Raw genomic sequence first — 14,272 nt, 5'->3', positions numbered from 1 at the left:
TTGTCGGTGGGTACTCTGTCAAGCAGCTCAGCTTCACTTTTTAAGTTTAAAAAAAAATATGAGAGAGAGAGAGAGAGAGAGAATATCCCTCAGACCACCTTGTACTATCCATATATGCAAATACTACCAGAAGCAACACACTGGGTAGAGTGGGCTGCTACACTAGCTTCCCAGCAGGTGAGATGCTGTTGCTTGCTGGGAGGGATGAGGTGGCAGGGAGGTCGGAGCAATGCAAAGACACCAGCAGAGTCAATCCAGCACTCCTGCTGGTATATTTGTACCATACTAACCTCTCTGCTTCCTTCCCCTCTCCCTCCTAGTAAGCAAGAGCAACCCACCTACCAGGAAGCCAGTGTAGTAGTTTCACCCCACCTGGCAAACCGCTTCTGGTACTATCCCCTTTCCACACCTCCTCCTAGACTTCCACACCCCCTCTCTGTCTTTGGGATAAGCTCTAATTCTACTTTTTAAAAAAAAGAACACACTTCATAAAAACAATCCAAAGAACTTACAGTCTGTGCTTTGTTCTAGGAAGACTCTGAATGCCATCATCTAACACTTTGAGGGCTGCCTCCCAATCGTTTTTATCAGCATACACTTGGAACAGTAACACATACAAGAATGCCCTTAAGGTCAAATCCTCATCAGCACCTTTGAAACAGATTAAAATTATATTTTAAAGCCAATGCAGTCACTTCACACACAAAAAAACTCAAACAAGACTCATTATCAAAGGATGAGAACATACCTGGGGAAAAATGCCCATCAGATGAACAGCTGCTTTGAAAGTCTATTGTAGGCCACTGATGCAAGTGTAACATATGGTCTGTTTCCTAAATAACAAGGTGTGGAGGGGGAGGGGAATGTCCATGAACATTTTAACTGTCAATAATAACAGCTTTGACATAACAAACTTCTCTGAAGGAAGTGAAAGGTCTATTTGGCTAAAAGAAATATCAGACTGGGGTTGCCCTTCCATGGCAGTAGACAATGGGCATAAGGGGCCATAGCTCAGTGGTAGAGCATCTGTCTTGCATGCAGAAGGTCCCAGGTTCAATCCCTGGCATCTCCAGGTAGGGCTGGGAATATTCCCAGTCTGAAGTCCTGGACAATCACTGTCAGTCAGTGTAGACTAAACTGAGCTACATAAACCAATGATCTGTCTCCGTATAAGGACACTTCTTGTATTCCTACTTACTTTAAATGTAAGTAGGTTTGCCTCTAATTAGGAAGGGCCGTGGCTCAGTGGCAGAACATCTGCTTTGCATGCAGAAGGTCTCAGGTACAGTCCCTGGTCCTTCAGGTAGGGGTGGGAGAGACCCCTGTCTAAAATTCTGGAGAGCCACTGCCAGTCAGCGTAGACAGTACTGAACTAGATGAACCAATGGTCTGACTCACTATAAGGCAGCTTCCTATGTTCCATGTTCTAAGAGAGATTTGGTGGCCTGTGAGCTAAGAAGCCAAGAGGATGTAGAAGCAAAGGGTTGCATTAGTTATGTTACTGGCTGCAACAATATTTTTTCTGTATTTTTCTGTATATTGGTCCTCATGAGCTCTTTACTGTCATACAGTAAAAATATATATTCTCTTTCCCATTTCTGGGAACCTAGTCAATGTTTTTTCTGTAAGGTAAACAAACTGATAGCATGAGAACATTATAAGATCTTCCGCTGCTGAACTCCTAATTAATTTTCCTAAGTATATTCTTTGGTGGAATCTCCAACCAGTAGTCCACCTATCTCCTCAGACCCACCGCTGGCAGAAACCATGGGAGCTCAGGTGACCACGTTTGCTATATAGGTACTCTGGATAGCCTACAGACAAAGGGGAGTATGGAGAACCCTCAGGCTTGTGCATTCACAGAAGGAGGCCGTTTGGCCCATTTCAGTTAGCTAGTTATCTTAAAAATTGTTTACCAAACCAGAAAATTCAGGCTCTCTTAGTAAATGTCACATATGATATGAATTAACTAACCAAGGTTTTATTTTCACTTTCTACTTCCATTTTGAATTGTCTGAAGACAAAACATTCCTATTTGGTGCAGAATAATGGGTATCAGCTAAACAAGGTACTGCTATTTACTACCTGCTTATGTTTGGCTTCTGATGCTTTAATGATGCTCTTAAGAATGACTTCAGTGGGCATTTTGAGCTGTTGCCTGTCTGCTGAAGAGCCTATGAATGGTAAGCACGCATTCCAGAAATGTCTAGCTGCTATCATAGCAAGAGAAATATTCCCTGCTTCTCCTGCATACCTAAGAAGGTGGAAAACACAAAACAGCCATATGCCTGCAGCAGGATATAGTAAACAATACTTGATGCAATTACTATGACACAAAACCAGTATTCTCTTGTAAGGATTAGATACCACATTTCCTGAATGTATCAAGGGTTTCACCCCATTACAATAATTATTTCTTGTGTAAATGGAGGTGGGGAAAAACAGTCTATGGAAAACATGCATCTTTTCCCACTCAAAAGAGAAAAAATGTGCAACAGTGAATGGAACTCAAAGTTATTTAACAGATTCCTGCGGTTTTGTTGAAAGTAGTTTCCTATTGCAACATTAAAAAAAAATAACTACAATTACATATAGTTATGAATACCCATATATGAAATTTCCTTGGCCATAGTACACATTGCCATTGCTCTAGAATTAGATTAAATATATGATTAGCATTTATAGAAGTATGTGCTTTTGTTGTTTCAATAATTAACAATTGCCATTATGACTATACTTCTTTTCTTCCTTCTTTAGTTCTTACATAATGCATTAGTTTAACCATAATTGCATATTCATGTAATTATTAACTCATTCTTCAATTTTGGGCATGTCTCCTTACCTCCAATACTTAGCAAAAAGAATTCTAGCTCCTTGTTACCATGTAGGGTATCAATTCTCAACATCTATTATTTACACGTTTTGTACATTCCCATAGAAACAGAAAGGTTTCAGATATATAGTCAGTCAAATTATAATATTAATTGCTCTGATAATACTAGACAATGTTTTTCTGAGCAAAACAGCCACTGCACCATAACTGGTAAAAAGTTCCCATTTCTCTTTTACATTTCCAATACAGAGCCCATAATCATAGCTTTTGAGGGTTTATATACCATCTGGACATCACTTTTTCATTGCAGTTTTCCCTTCGGTTAGTACCTTGGATGGCAAAATAATGCTATATACCCAGATGTTTCCCCAAATGTCAGAACTTACTAGATGACCTAAATATTGCATCCAATTTGTCATGAAATTTTAAACATGCTCTGTGTTGCAGCAATATTTCAATAGTACTTTATAGATTGTTTATCACTAAATGTTTCTTATCACCAAATGTAATTTTTTTTTCTAAATACAGTCTGTTCCCCAAAATGGACATGTTGTTCTGATACTTTCTTATATAACTTTTTGTCTGCAGATATTCAAGCCATCTGTCCAGAGAATTTTTAACCTCAGTTACAGATTCTTCTAGAGCCATTTATTTTGTATTTTCCCCCTATAAATAAAATTTACCTTAAGCTCCATTAGGATTGAAATAATGGAGCTATTTGACCCTTAACCAGTTTCCACCTATTTTTGTATTTATCTTGCATTCTTAACAAATTTCCCTCCATGGGGTGCTGTTTTCCTAGCTTGAATTTTGTTCTCTAAGTGAAATATATCAGAGTCTACAAATGAAAATAACAACTCCACAGGGTGCGGGGTGTTGCAGGGTGAGATGGTTGGATGTCAGGCCTGGAGAGCAAACAAGTAAGAGAAGCCATGGCTGCCTTCTCTCCCACTGAACTGGTAAATCTGAATGTATCTACTCCCCAGGCTGCAAGGAGACAACGCCCCAAAGAACTGAAACACACTTGGCCCAATAATTGGTGAAGTCTGCACTAAAATTATTCCACGATACAGAATCCATATTGATGATCACCTTTGAAAATGTCTCCCAGGTTTTAATTTAATGACTACCTGATGTATATTTTACACAGTATCCCGAGTGGGAGAAATAAAGGTGGGATGATTTCCATTGGGATGGGGGGAGGAGAAAAAAAAGTGGGATAGCTAGCCCAGACTGGATTATGTCAGTTTGAAAAGAAGTGTCAGTGATGGTGACACACCAAACTTGTATTGCTTTATTAATAAAAAGTAAGCAATATGAATCATTACCTCTGGATGCAGAGTTGTGAGATCAGGACTCCACTAGTGCAATGGGGCTTTCTTGACTACTACAGCCCCCTACAACGCTGGTTTTCCACTAATCCCCCTTCCATACTGTCTTGGAGGATCTCCCAACTCTCCAGAGTAGCTTTTGGAGGATACAGGGGAGCTACAGTAGGGAGAAGGGGGCAGGAAATTTTTCTTGCATGGACATCTTTACACTTGCGCTCATCTGGATCCTATTATTATTATTATTATGTTGATGTTAGTTAAAAATATGCCAAAGTAACTCACAGGCTTCTTCTTTTAACATTATGATATTGTTTCCATTTTGTCTATATTAACTTTAGGAACAGCAAGACAGTTATATTCAGAAACTATCATGTCTGATGTCCAAGCTGATTTCACAGCGTCTGTCATTGTTAAATCTATGGTTTCCAGTACAGCATTCACATGAGGATGCTTGCTCAGGGGAGAATTCCTTATCCTGCTCTCCCCACTTCAGCCCCCGTGCAGCTTGAAAAGCCTTACCTGATAGTCAGGGGACTGCCAGAGAAGACTTTAGATGTAGGATGGGGGAACTGTAGCGGGAGGGGGGAATCAGGAAAAATTTGGTAGAGGCCTCCCTTGGAGGACGAGGATGGGGTGGACACATGCTCCCAGCCAGATGCCCTACATATATAAGTAGTACATTTTATTTCCCTTTAGTTATCATGTCTTTGCCAGGTTACTTATTATATCCCATATTTTGGTTTTCCAAGTATTTGTGTTAAATTCATTGATATCTATAGATTAATAAACAAATAGTCTTCATTTGGACATGAAGATACATGAGGATTCACTTTGACATGGTCACACTGTGTTATTTCTATCTTGTTCCTTTTTCATTCATGGCTGAAACAGTTAACATTTCATTCTTTCAATTACAAAAAGAGCAATTCCCAAACTTTCTCCTTTGCAATTTAATAAAAACTTAATTCTCTATTTCCCTTGAGTACAAAAAGCAAGAAAGATTTATCTGAAACACTAAGGAATCACATGAATGAATTTGCTCATTAAATTTTCTCTTGTTTGTGTCTGTGTTTTGGCGGTCAACAGTTTCTGTATTAGATTCCACAATAGACCCTTATCGAAACACTACACAGATATAGGAAACGGACCTTTAGTGTGGCGGCACCTACCCTGTGGAATTCCCTCCCTTTGAATATTTATTTATTTATTGAATTTATTCATCGCCCATCTGGCTGGTTATCCCGTTAGGCAGGAGCCATCTCTGCTATCTTTTCGGCACCTTTTGAAGACTTTGCTCTTTCAACAAGCCTTTTAAGTTGAGACCTATCCCAGTCTGCATTTGTGTCAGAATGGTTTAATATGTTTTTAACCCTTTTTTAAAGTTGTTTTTTTAAAAAAATGTTTTTAATGCTGTCTTGTTTTAATGCATTTTAAGATTTGTTTTTATGATGTTTTAAAGTGTTTTAGTGCTTTGTTTGCCACCCTAGGCTCCTGCTGGGAGGAAGGGCAGGATACAAAATAAATAAATAAATAAACATTTAATTCCCTTGTCTTACTAGACTAACTGGAAGCAAGTATTTTCCATGAGTCAAGGAAAGAAACCTGCAGGTTATTCAAACTAGCATGAAACTTTTGCTTCACGTAATGTTCCACACAATTATTTTCATTGTTTAATATATTAAGTCACTTGAAATGAGACATTTGGTCTTACCGTGAAATCGGTCTTCTCTGTACATGTCAAAAGATGGTATCAGGTGGGTAGGTAGCTCCACCTAGCAGTTGAAGGCAAAACAGCACTGTTGAAGTTTTTTCGCAGGTCCGTTCCTGGTCTGTGCCTGTTCCTGCCTCAGTTTTCAATGACAAGCCCATAAACAAGTAAGACAGGATAGAAACACACTAATAGAGACAAGACAACAGTACTGATACACTCTCTGCCAAAGACCTACTAGTGCTTATAATGGCAGCCCAGCCTCCCTAGGAAGTGGCCTTGATATCACCTTTTGACATGCACAGAGAAGACCGATTTCACGGTAAGACCAAATGTCTCTTCTCCTGTGCATGTAAAAGATGATATCAGGTGGGACATACCAAAGCTGACCCATGTAGGGTGGGAAATTTGCTGGGCTGTGGCTACTATTAGTCTGAGAGGACATGCTGTAGCACTCTCCTCCCAAAGGCTGCCTCAGCCGATGCATAGGCGTCTATTTTGTAATGCTTAATGAAGGTATTGGGCATGGCCCATGTCACTGCCCTACAATTCTCTATTAGAGGGGCATTGTGAGAAAAGGCTGTTGATGTGGCCGCTGCCCTTGTGGAATGAGCCACTATCTGTGCTGGCCAGGCTAGTCTTAGAGAGGCATATACCAAAGAAATGCATGCCTTGATCCACCTGGCTAGTATAGAAGTGGACACCTTATTCCCTAGAGATGCTGGGTGAAAGGAAACAAACAAATTATCTGTTTTCCAAATCGCCTTTGTCTTAGAAATATAAACTGTAAGGGCTCTCCTCACATCCAGAGAGTGCCAGGCCTTCTCTGAAGGATGGACAGGATTAGGACAGAAGGATGGCAATACTAGTTCCTGTTGGCAATTGAAGGTAGACAGTACTTTGGGATGAAAGGAAGGGACGGTTCTATCCTTATGAAACACACACAAAAATTTATGGACAGATTGGGCATTCAGCTCAGACACTCTATGGGCCAAAGTAATGGCCACAAGAAACAAGACCTTAAAGGATAGCAGGCGGAGAGAAACTTGACTCAAAGGTTCAAATGGAGGTCTTTGAAGGGCTGTTAACACTTTGTGCAGATCCCACATCGGGTAGCGATGAACAGTAGGTGGTGCTGATATCGTTGCTCCCCTGAGAAAATGTTTGATGCAAGGATGAGATCCGGGTGGATTGTCTGGAGATCTGGAGAGTATCGACGATAAGGCTGAAACCTGGCATCTCAGGGTGTTAGGTCTGGGACCCAATGATAAGCCATCTTGCAGGAAAGATAAAATCTCGTTGATCCCCGCTTTCTGAGGAAGAATTCCTTTTTTTCTGTGACCAGGATGAGAAGGCCTTCCATGTGCCTTCGTATATTCTGATTGTGGATGGGCGTCTAGAAGCCATCATGATTTCCAGCACTTGTGGGGAAATGCCTTTCTTTAATAGTCACTTCTATTCAAATTCCATACATGAAGCGCCAACCACTCCGGGTCTGGATGAAGAAGCTGCCCTTGAGACAGCAGGCCCTCCCTTCCTGGAATTTTCCATGCGGGTTCCACAGACATTTGAGGAGATCCGGAAACCAAGGTCTCCTTGACCACCAGGGAGCAACTAGTAGAACTGCTGTCCTCTTGGCACGAAGTTTTTGGATCACCCTAGGAATAATTGGTAGTGGAGGGAAGGCATACAGCCTGCCCGGAGACCACTGGGATGTTAAGGCATCTATCCCCTCCACGTCTGGCATCACATACCTGGAGAAGAATCTCCTTACCTGCCGATTGCGACTGGTGGCAAACAGGTCCACTTGAATTCAGCCAAAATGTGCCACTATCTGATGAAAGACCCCCAGGTGAAGCATCCATTCTCCCTGATTCAGTTTCTCCCGACTGAGCCAGTCTGCTTGGCGGTTGTCCTCTCCTTGAGATATTCTGCCGCTATAGAGTCCATATTCTTCTCTGCCCACTGAAAGAGGAGAGATGCTTCCTTCTGGAGAAAGTGGGAGTGTGTGCCCCCTTGATGGTTTAAATAAGATTTGGCTGACAAGTTGTCTGTTCTGATGAGCACCACTCCTAACCGTCTGCCCTCCACAAAGTGTCTGAGGGCCAGACAGATTGCTCAAAGTTTGAGAAGATTGATCAGCAGTATGGATTCCTATGACAACCATGTGTCCTGAATCATCTGACCATCGCAGATGGCTCCCCACCCTGATAGGCTGGCATCTGACGTGTTCAGGGTCTGAGGGGGATCCTGGAATGGAACACCTCTTAACAGGTTGGGATCATAAGTCCACCAAAGCAGCGACTGCCGAACCCGTGGTGACAGAGCTACTCTGCGATGGTGTCTGGATGCTATGTCACTTTGGAAGGGTAGGAGTGCCCACTGAAGTGTGTGGGAATGATGACGTGCCCATGGTGTAGTTTAGAATGTGGAGACCATCAATCCTGGAAGCGCTGGTAATTCCATTAGGTCTGCTGAGTTGGAGGGCAGGATATTTGACACTGCTTTGCATATCTTGTTGACTCTTTCTTGGGACAGCCTTAAGAGTCCCTTGTGCGAGTCTATAGTCGCTCCCAGATGTATTATGCATCGAGATGGAAAGAGGTGACTCTTGGATTCATTGATTAGGAAGCCGTGGTCCTTTAGACAGGCCAAGGTGACATGGAGGTACTCCCAGGCCTTGTGCAACAACGGGGATTGGATCAGAAAGTCGTCCAAGTAAGGGAAGAGATGAATTCCCTGTGTCCTGAGATGTGCCACCAAGGCAACCACGATCTTCGTGAATGTCCTGGGGCAGATGACAGGCCGAATGGCATAACCCTGAATTGATAATAGCCTTGTGCCACTGCGATTCAACGATGGATTCAGCAAATTCACAATGGGCGCATCTATGAGAGGGACTTTCAGTTGGTCCATGATAGGCTGTTCCAGTGTATAATATTTGTTGGCTATCGAGACCGACTTCTTGAATTGTAACGAGATGTCAAACTCCGACTTGAGCACCTTTGGGAGAAGAGAAGGGAGCTTCAACACTCTAGATTTAGGCTTCGGTTCTGGACACACTGCTGAGACCCTTGATGTAGAGGGAGCAGGAGGATCCTCTGTAGAAGTGAGAGTAAGGGCTTCCATTGCCTTGTATAGCAGAGGAAGGAAATGTGGCTCCTGAAATATCCTGGTGGATGAGATCTCCTTAGATTCTGACTCCCCGCTCCATTCCTCTTTGTCCAAGATCATTAAGCTGCTGTCTGGGTCAAGAAGTGTCTGTTCCAGGGGCTGAAGGTGCCTGCCCTGAGTCGTGGCATAGGGATCCGGAGATGCGCGGTTAGGTGCAGGGAGCAGGGTTGCAACTGAGTGGCCTGTAGATGGACCCTGCGAAGGCTGTGATCCAGATGCAGCCTGAGAGGGTGAAGGCGCTGATACTTCCTGAGAAAGAACTCGAGGAATAGATGGAGAGGACAAATCTCTAGCCAGATCCATTAAGAGGGAATCCCCGAGTTGTTCCTTCAGTTGTTGAACTGAGTGAGCTGAGAGGTGTAACTGAATAGGCTGAACTTGAGAGTAAGAAGACTGGAGCCTTTGCCCCTCCCCACCTCTTGGATCTTCCAAAAAGCCTGTGAAGGCTTCAGGAGAGGAGGTGGTAGAAAAAATAGTGTCCAAAGAAGGGTGAGGCTGGCTGCCTTCCTCATCATATAGGGATTCCAGGTCCCTCTGGGTCCTTGGCTGTTCAACAGGGCCTTGCCTGTCTCTACTAGTCATCTTAGGGGAAACAGGCATCCTGCCTTCCATAGCCACCCTGCCTGCCATAACTTGCGCCTCAGCCACCTTGTGCCTGATGGTAGAGGGGCGAGCTACCGCTGTTCCTGAGTGATGCCCTGAAGTATGTGACTGTTCTGTGACCTGGCTGGGAAGGGGCACTGATGCTGCGTCTGCTGCAGGTGGTGGTGGGGAGCAGCTTCATCCTCTTTGAGGGGTTCTCCATTTTGCAGGTTGCTTTCCCCATGGGAGCAACGCACTGCGGGGCTTACAGGGATAAAAAGGGACACGTGGAAACTGCAGCTGGGCAAGATGAGTGGGGGCTGCCCCCGCAAGTGCTGATCACCGCTGCCCTCCTAAAAGGCCATTAACATGGCAGCGGCGGGGGGGCAAATGCAGATCCCACCAGCAGCTGTAGCCACCCTCTTCACTTGTTTTCTGACAGGGGGGAAGATGGTGGTTGTGGGTTGTGGGAAACAATGGCACCCGTCTGTCGCTTCCCTCTACCACTGAAGCATGGGGAAAAAGGGCTGGTTGTTGGTGAAGGGCACAAAAGCCTCAGCCTAGGTATGCTGCCTCCTCCGGGAAGGCAGGCACAGATGTTAAGGCAGCTGCTGCTGTGGCTTGCTCCCAAAAGAGACACAATCAATGTTGGCGGGGGAGGGAGGGAGGGCCTAAAGAGGCTGAAGGCTCCTGGTACTGTGGGGGGGGCGCTGGTGAATCCTTGCCGCGAAGTAAACTTCCAAGGGAAGGAACACAAGGTCTTTTTTTTTAACTGGAAGGGAAAGGTTAGTACAAAAGACAGAACAAACAGTAAAGGAAATAACACTGAAACAATCACTGAAATAACGCGAGAACAGTATACAAGAAAAACAATACAGGCCTGAACCAATGGAGGCAGAGAGAGTCCAACTGTGTTCGGTGAAGGCAAAAGAAAACTGAGGCAGGAACAGGCACAGACCAGGAACAGACCTGCAAAAAAACTTCAGCAGTGCTCTTTTGCCTTCAACCGCTAGGTGGAGCTAGCTACCCACCTGATATCATCTTTTACATGCACAGGAGAAAGTAATTGGCCTGGTTTGCACATCACTTTGTCTATAGCTCATCATTAGCAAGGAGACAGCTTAACCACAATCCAGATGACATGCTAAAGCAAATCAGAAAAAAAGACTAGGGAGGAGCTAAGCAGCTGCGAGCTCTTCTCTGGGAGCTCTAACTTTTTGCACAGTCCCAGGAAGCAACAGTTTGATTTACTGTGATTTGCAGTGAAATAAGACACGGATGATAACTGTTGGGTTAAATTAATGGGCCACTTTATTAAACCAAATTCATATTAGAATAATGAACCTGCAGAGGGGGTACTTAAGTGCGTGAGCATCATGATGACACAGGCAAAGCATGCTTGCAGCTACTAGAGCAACCAACCCCTGCCAGAACAAGGGCATGCCAATCTGCCAAACCCCTGCCGCGACCACCCCCTGAGGATATGTAGGGAGGCCAACCTCCGTCACCGTCCCCCAGAGCCCTACAACTCTGAGCAGATGAGGCATGTTGGCCCCAAAGGTGGCCCGTATCCCACCCCCGGGTCCTATAGCTCCGAGCTGCAGGCCTCCGGAACCGCTTATCACCTCCAAAGGTGCCTAAAGGTGTCACCTAGCTGCCCTTCCCCTTTTAACCTTTCCCAAACTTCCTTGCCACAAAAGGGGGAACCTTAGTTTAGTCTCCCTTTACCCCACAGCTGAGCAGAATCTCATGCAAGCCCCTCTGCAGGTCTGCTAATAGAATGTCATTACCTACGTTGGTCAGGTGAACACCATCTGGCCAGTATAGCTCCAACCTATCATGTCTTATCTCTGGGTGATGAATAACAGAGCCACCAGAGTCCAACAGAGCCAGCCATAGTTTGATTTACTGTGATATGTGAATGCAGTCAATTGCATATTGCTACTGCTATTAGGATAACATTAATGTTCGATGCAGTTAAAACTTTTGATGGTTCTTGTCAATACCGTTCAGTACACAGGCTATGTATATGTGTGGGATTTATACATTTACTATATTAAAGGGGAGAAAACTTACTATGCTCCAAAAAGTACAACATACCTTGCACTTTCAACAAAGGATTTTGATGCTGCCAAACGCAAATGTTTTTTGCCAGCTAGATTTACCATCATACTTTTCCCTTGTGTACAAGTAGCAATGCTTAGCATTTCCTGTCTCACTGTGTAATCACTCCTGTAAAAAAAAAAAAAAAACCATTGCCAGATGAACTTCTAGTATTACCGTATAGACCAAAAACCAGGCTTTCAGTGCATCTGCCAGCACAAGGATGGAACTGTTTTACTCACCAGAAAGATGTTTCTCTGGGGGCACCAGGACACCACCAAGTGGGTACTGTCTTCCTTTGCTAGTGCTTGAGGCAGGAAAGAGTTAACATTTCAATGGACCTTCACCACAGCCCCTCCCATGGAGTGCTAGTTAGCCAACTGCCCAAGCTTAAAAACAATCTTATAACAGAAACGGAAACATTGACAACATTCAATGAACCATAACTAACATGAAACCAAAAACTTGCACACTGCTAGGTCTCTTTATTGACCCTTTAGTCTCCACCCATTTTCTTTATAAACATTATTGCCTTTTGCATCCCAGGGTGGGCCTTGGCGGTGTCCTGGTGCCCCCAGAGAAACACCTTTCTGGTGAGTAAAATGGTTCCTTCTCCAATGGGCACCAGGACACCCCCAAGTGGGATGTTCCAAAGCTGACCTATTGTATGGGTGGGCCATAACTCATTAATGATTTTTCAGCACCTGCTGGATAACTCACCTACCAAAAGCTGCTTCTGTAGATGCATAAATGTCTATCTTACAATGTTTAGAGAAAGTATTTGGGTTTGCCCAAGTGGCTGCCCGACAAATCTCTTGTAGAGGTGCATTTGCTGAATATGCTGCAGTAGCAGCTGCTGCTGTTGTTGAATGTACCACAATACCTGGTGGCAGTAGCATGTGCAGCTAACGATACGCTAAGGCAATACACCCCTTAATCCATCTTGCCAGAGAAGATGACACCTTTTCACCCATAGCAGTTGGGTGATAAGACATGAACAATGAATCTGTCTGCCTTATCAATCTTGTCCTATTAATATAAACCTTAAGTGCTCTTCACACATCTAAGGAATGCCAAGCATGCTCTATAGCATGCTGTGGTGATGGGCAAAATGTTGGCAACACTAACTCCTGCTGACGGTGAAAGGCTGTATCTACTTTTGGAATGGAAGCAGAATCTGTTTGGAGTATGACTCTGTCGCTGTGGAAAATACAGAGATGTTTTGCTACTGAGAGTGCTCCCAGTTCAGACACCAATTTAGCTGATGTTATTGCCACCAGTAATAGCATATTGAAAGACATTATTTGAAGAGTGGAAGTTTCAGTAGTTCAAACGGTGGCATTTGGAGAGCTGACAACACTTTGTGAAGTTCCCATGTAGGAAACTGATGGTGAACAGGTGCTGAAGTCAGAGAAGTCCCTCTTAGGAACTGTTTCAGATATGGATGAGCACCCAGTGACTCAGATGAAGAATTAGAAAGTACTGTTGCCAATGCTGATGCTGATGCTTGTCTCTGCAAGGTATTGGGCTTCAGCCCGTGCTTCGATCCATCATTTTAAAAAGCATAACAACTCCACAATTGGAGACTTCCACACTCTTACGTGGTTGTTGTTGCACCATAGCAAAAATGCAGCCCAGGTATACTGATAGTTTCTTATTGTGGAAGGCCTTCGAGATGCCAATATGGTGGTTACAATCTCCAGTGGCAACCCTGCTCTCAGCAGTTTGATCCACTCAACTTTCATGCGGTTAAGCTCAACCATTGCCTTAGGGGCCTCTGTAGTAGCAAATCCAGATGTAGAGACAGAGACTATGGAGGCTCCACAGATAGGTTGATTAGTTCTGAGAAGCATGGCCTCCTCGGCCAATCTGGTGCTAGAATGACATTGGCCCACACTAGCCTCACTATCTTCAGCAGCTGAGCCAACAAAGGGAATGGTGGGGGGGATGTAAAGAGTTCCTGTTGGCCAAGGAGAATTCAGGGCATCTACACCTTCTGCTACCAACGTCAGGTACCAAGTGTAGTATTTTCTGAGCTGATGGTTGGAGATGTAGCCTGAAATTCTATTTGATACCGGTGATGCACCACATTCCTGACCCAGCGGTCTGATGTTGTTGCCTCCCACTGTTGTGCAAAGTTCAGTAGGCAGCCTCCCACTGGAATGGGAAATAAGTCACAATTGTCTTTGTTGTCTTCCACCTCTATTGGAAGTGGAATCTGTATTTCGTGCTCCTGATTGCTGTTACATTTACCCTCCAGGTAACAAGTGAATCATCACGCACAAATTGTTGCACTGTCACTAGGCTTTGTTTCTGGAAGTACAGTGGCTCCCCTTGAAGGAGAAGGTGTCTGTTCCGCAGCTGAATCCTTTAAATCTACAGCTGACATAGCCTTGCATAGCAGAGGCTTGTAATGGGCACTGTGGAACAATCTATTGGACTGCTGCTCATCCACCTGTGAACCATTACTCCACTCATCTGTATCCTCCTCCAGAATAACAAGTGAATCGTCATGCACGAATTGTTGCATATCAGCAGGTA

The 14,272-nt window shown here is 44.1% G+C and overlaps 1 protein-coding gene across 5 annotated transcripts in view; it reads right to left on the bottom strand.

The window, feature by feature from the left end:
- The window catches only part of CFAP46 (cilia and flagella associated protein 46), a 218,620-nt gene that overhangs the window by 98,573 nt on the left and 105,775 nt on the right, over positions 1-14,272 (bottom strand). For all 5 annotated transcript variants that reach the window (XM_061635622.1, XM_061635618.1, XM_061635619.1 and 2 more), the window contains 4 exons: positions 11,729-11,860; positions 2,086-2,254; positions 749-833; positions 513-651 (listed from right to left, as the gene is read on the bottom strand). In XM_061635622.1, the coding sequence (XP_061491606.1) occupies positions 513-651; positions 749-833; positions 2,086-2,254; positions 11,729-11,860 (525 nt within the window). The remainder of the gene's footprint in view (positions 1-512; positions 652-748; positions 834-2,085; positions 2,255-11,728; positions 11,861-14,272) is intronic.

The sequence above is a fragment of the Rhineura floridana genome, chromosome 7, assembly GCF_030035675.1.
Source record: "Rhineura floridana isolate rRhiFlo1 chromosome 7, rRhiFlo1.hap2, whole genome shotgun sequence".
NCBI lineage: Eukaryota > Metazoa > Chordata > Lepidosauria > Squamata > Rhineuridae > Rhineura > Rhineura floridana.
This window is presented reverse-complemented; position numbering and strand designations above follow the sequence as displayed.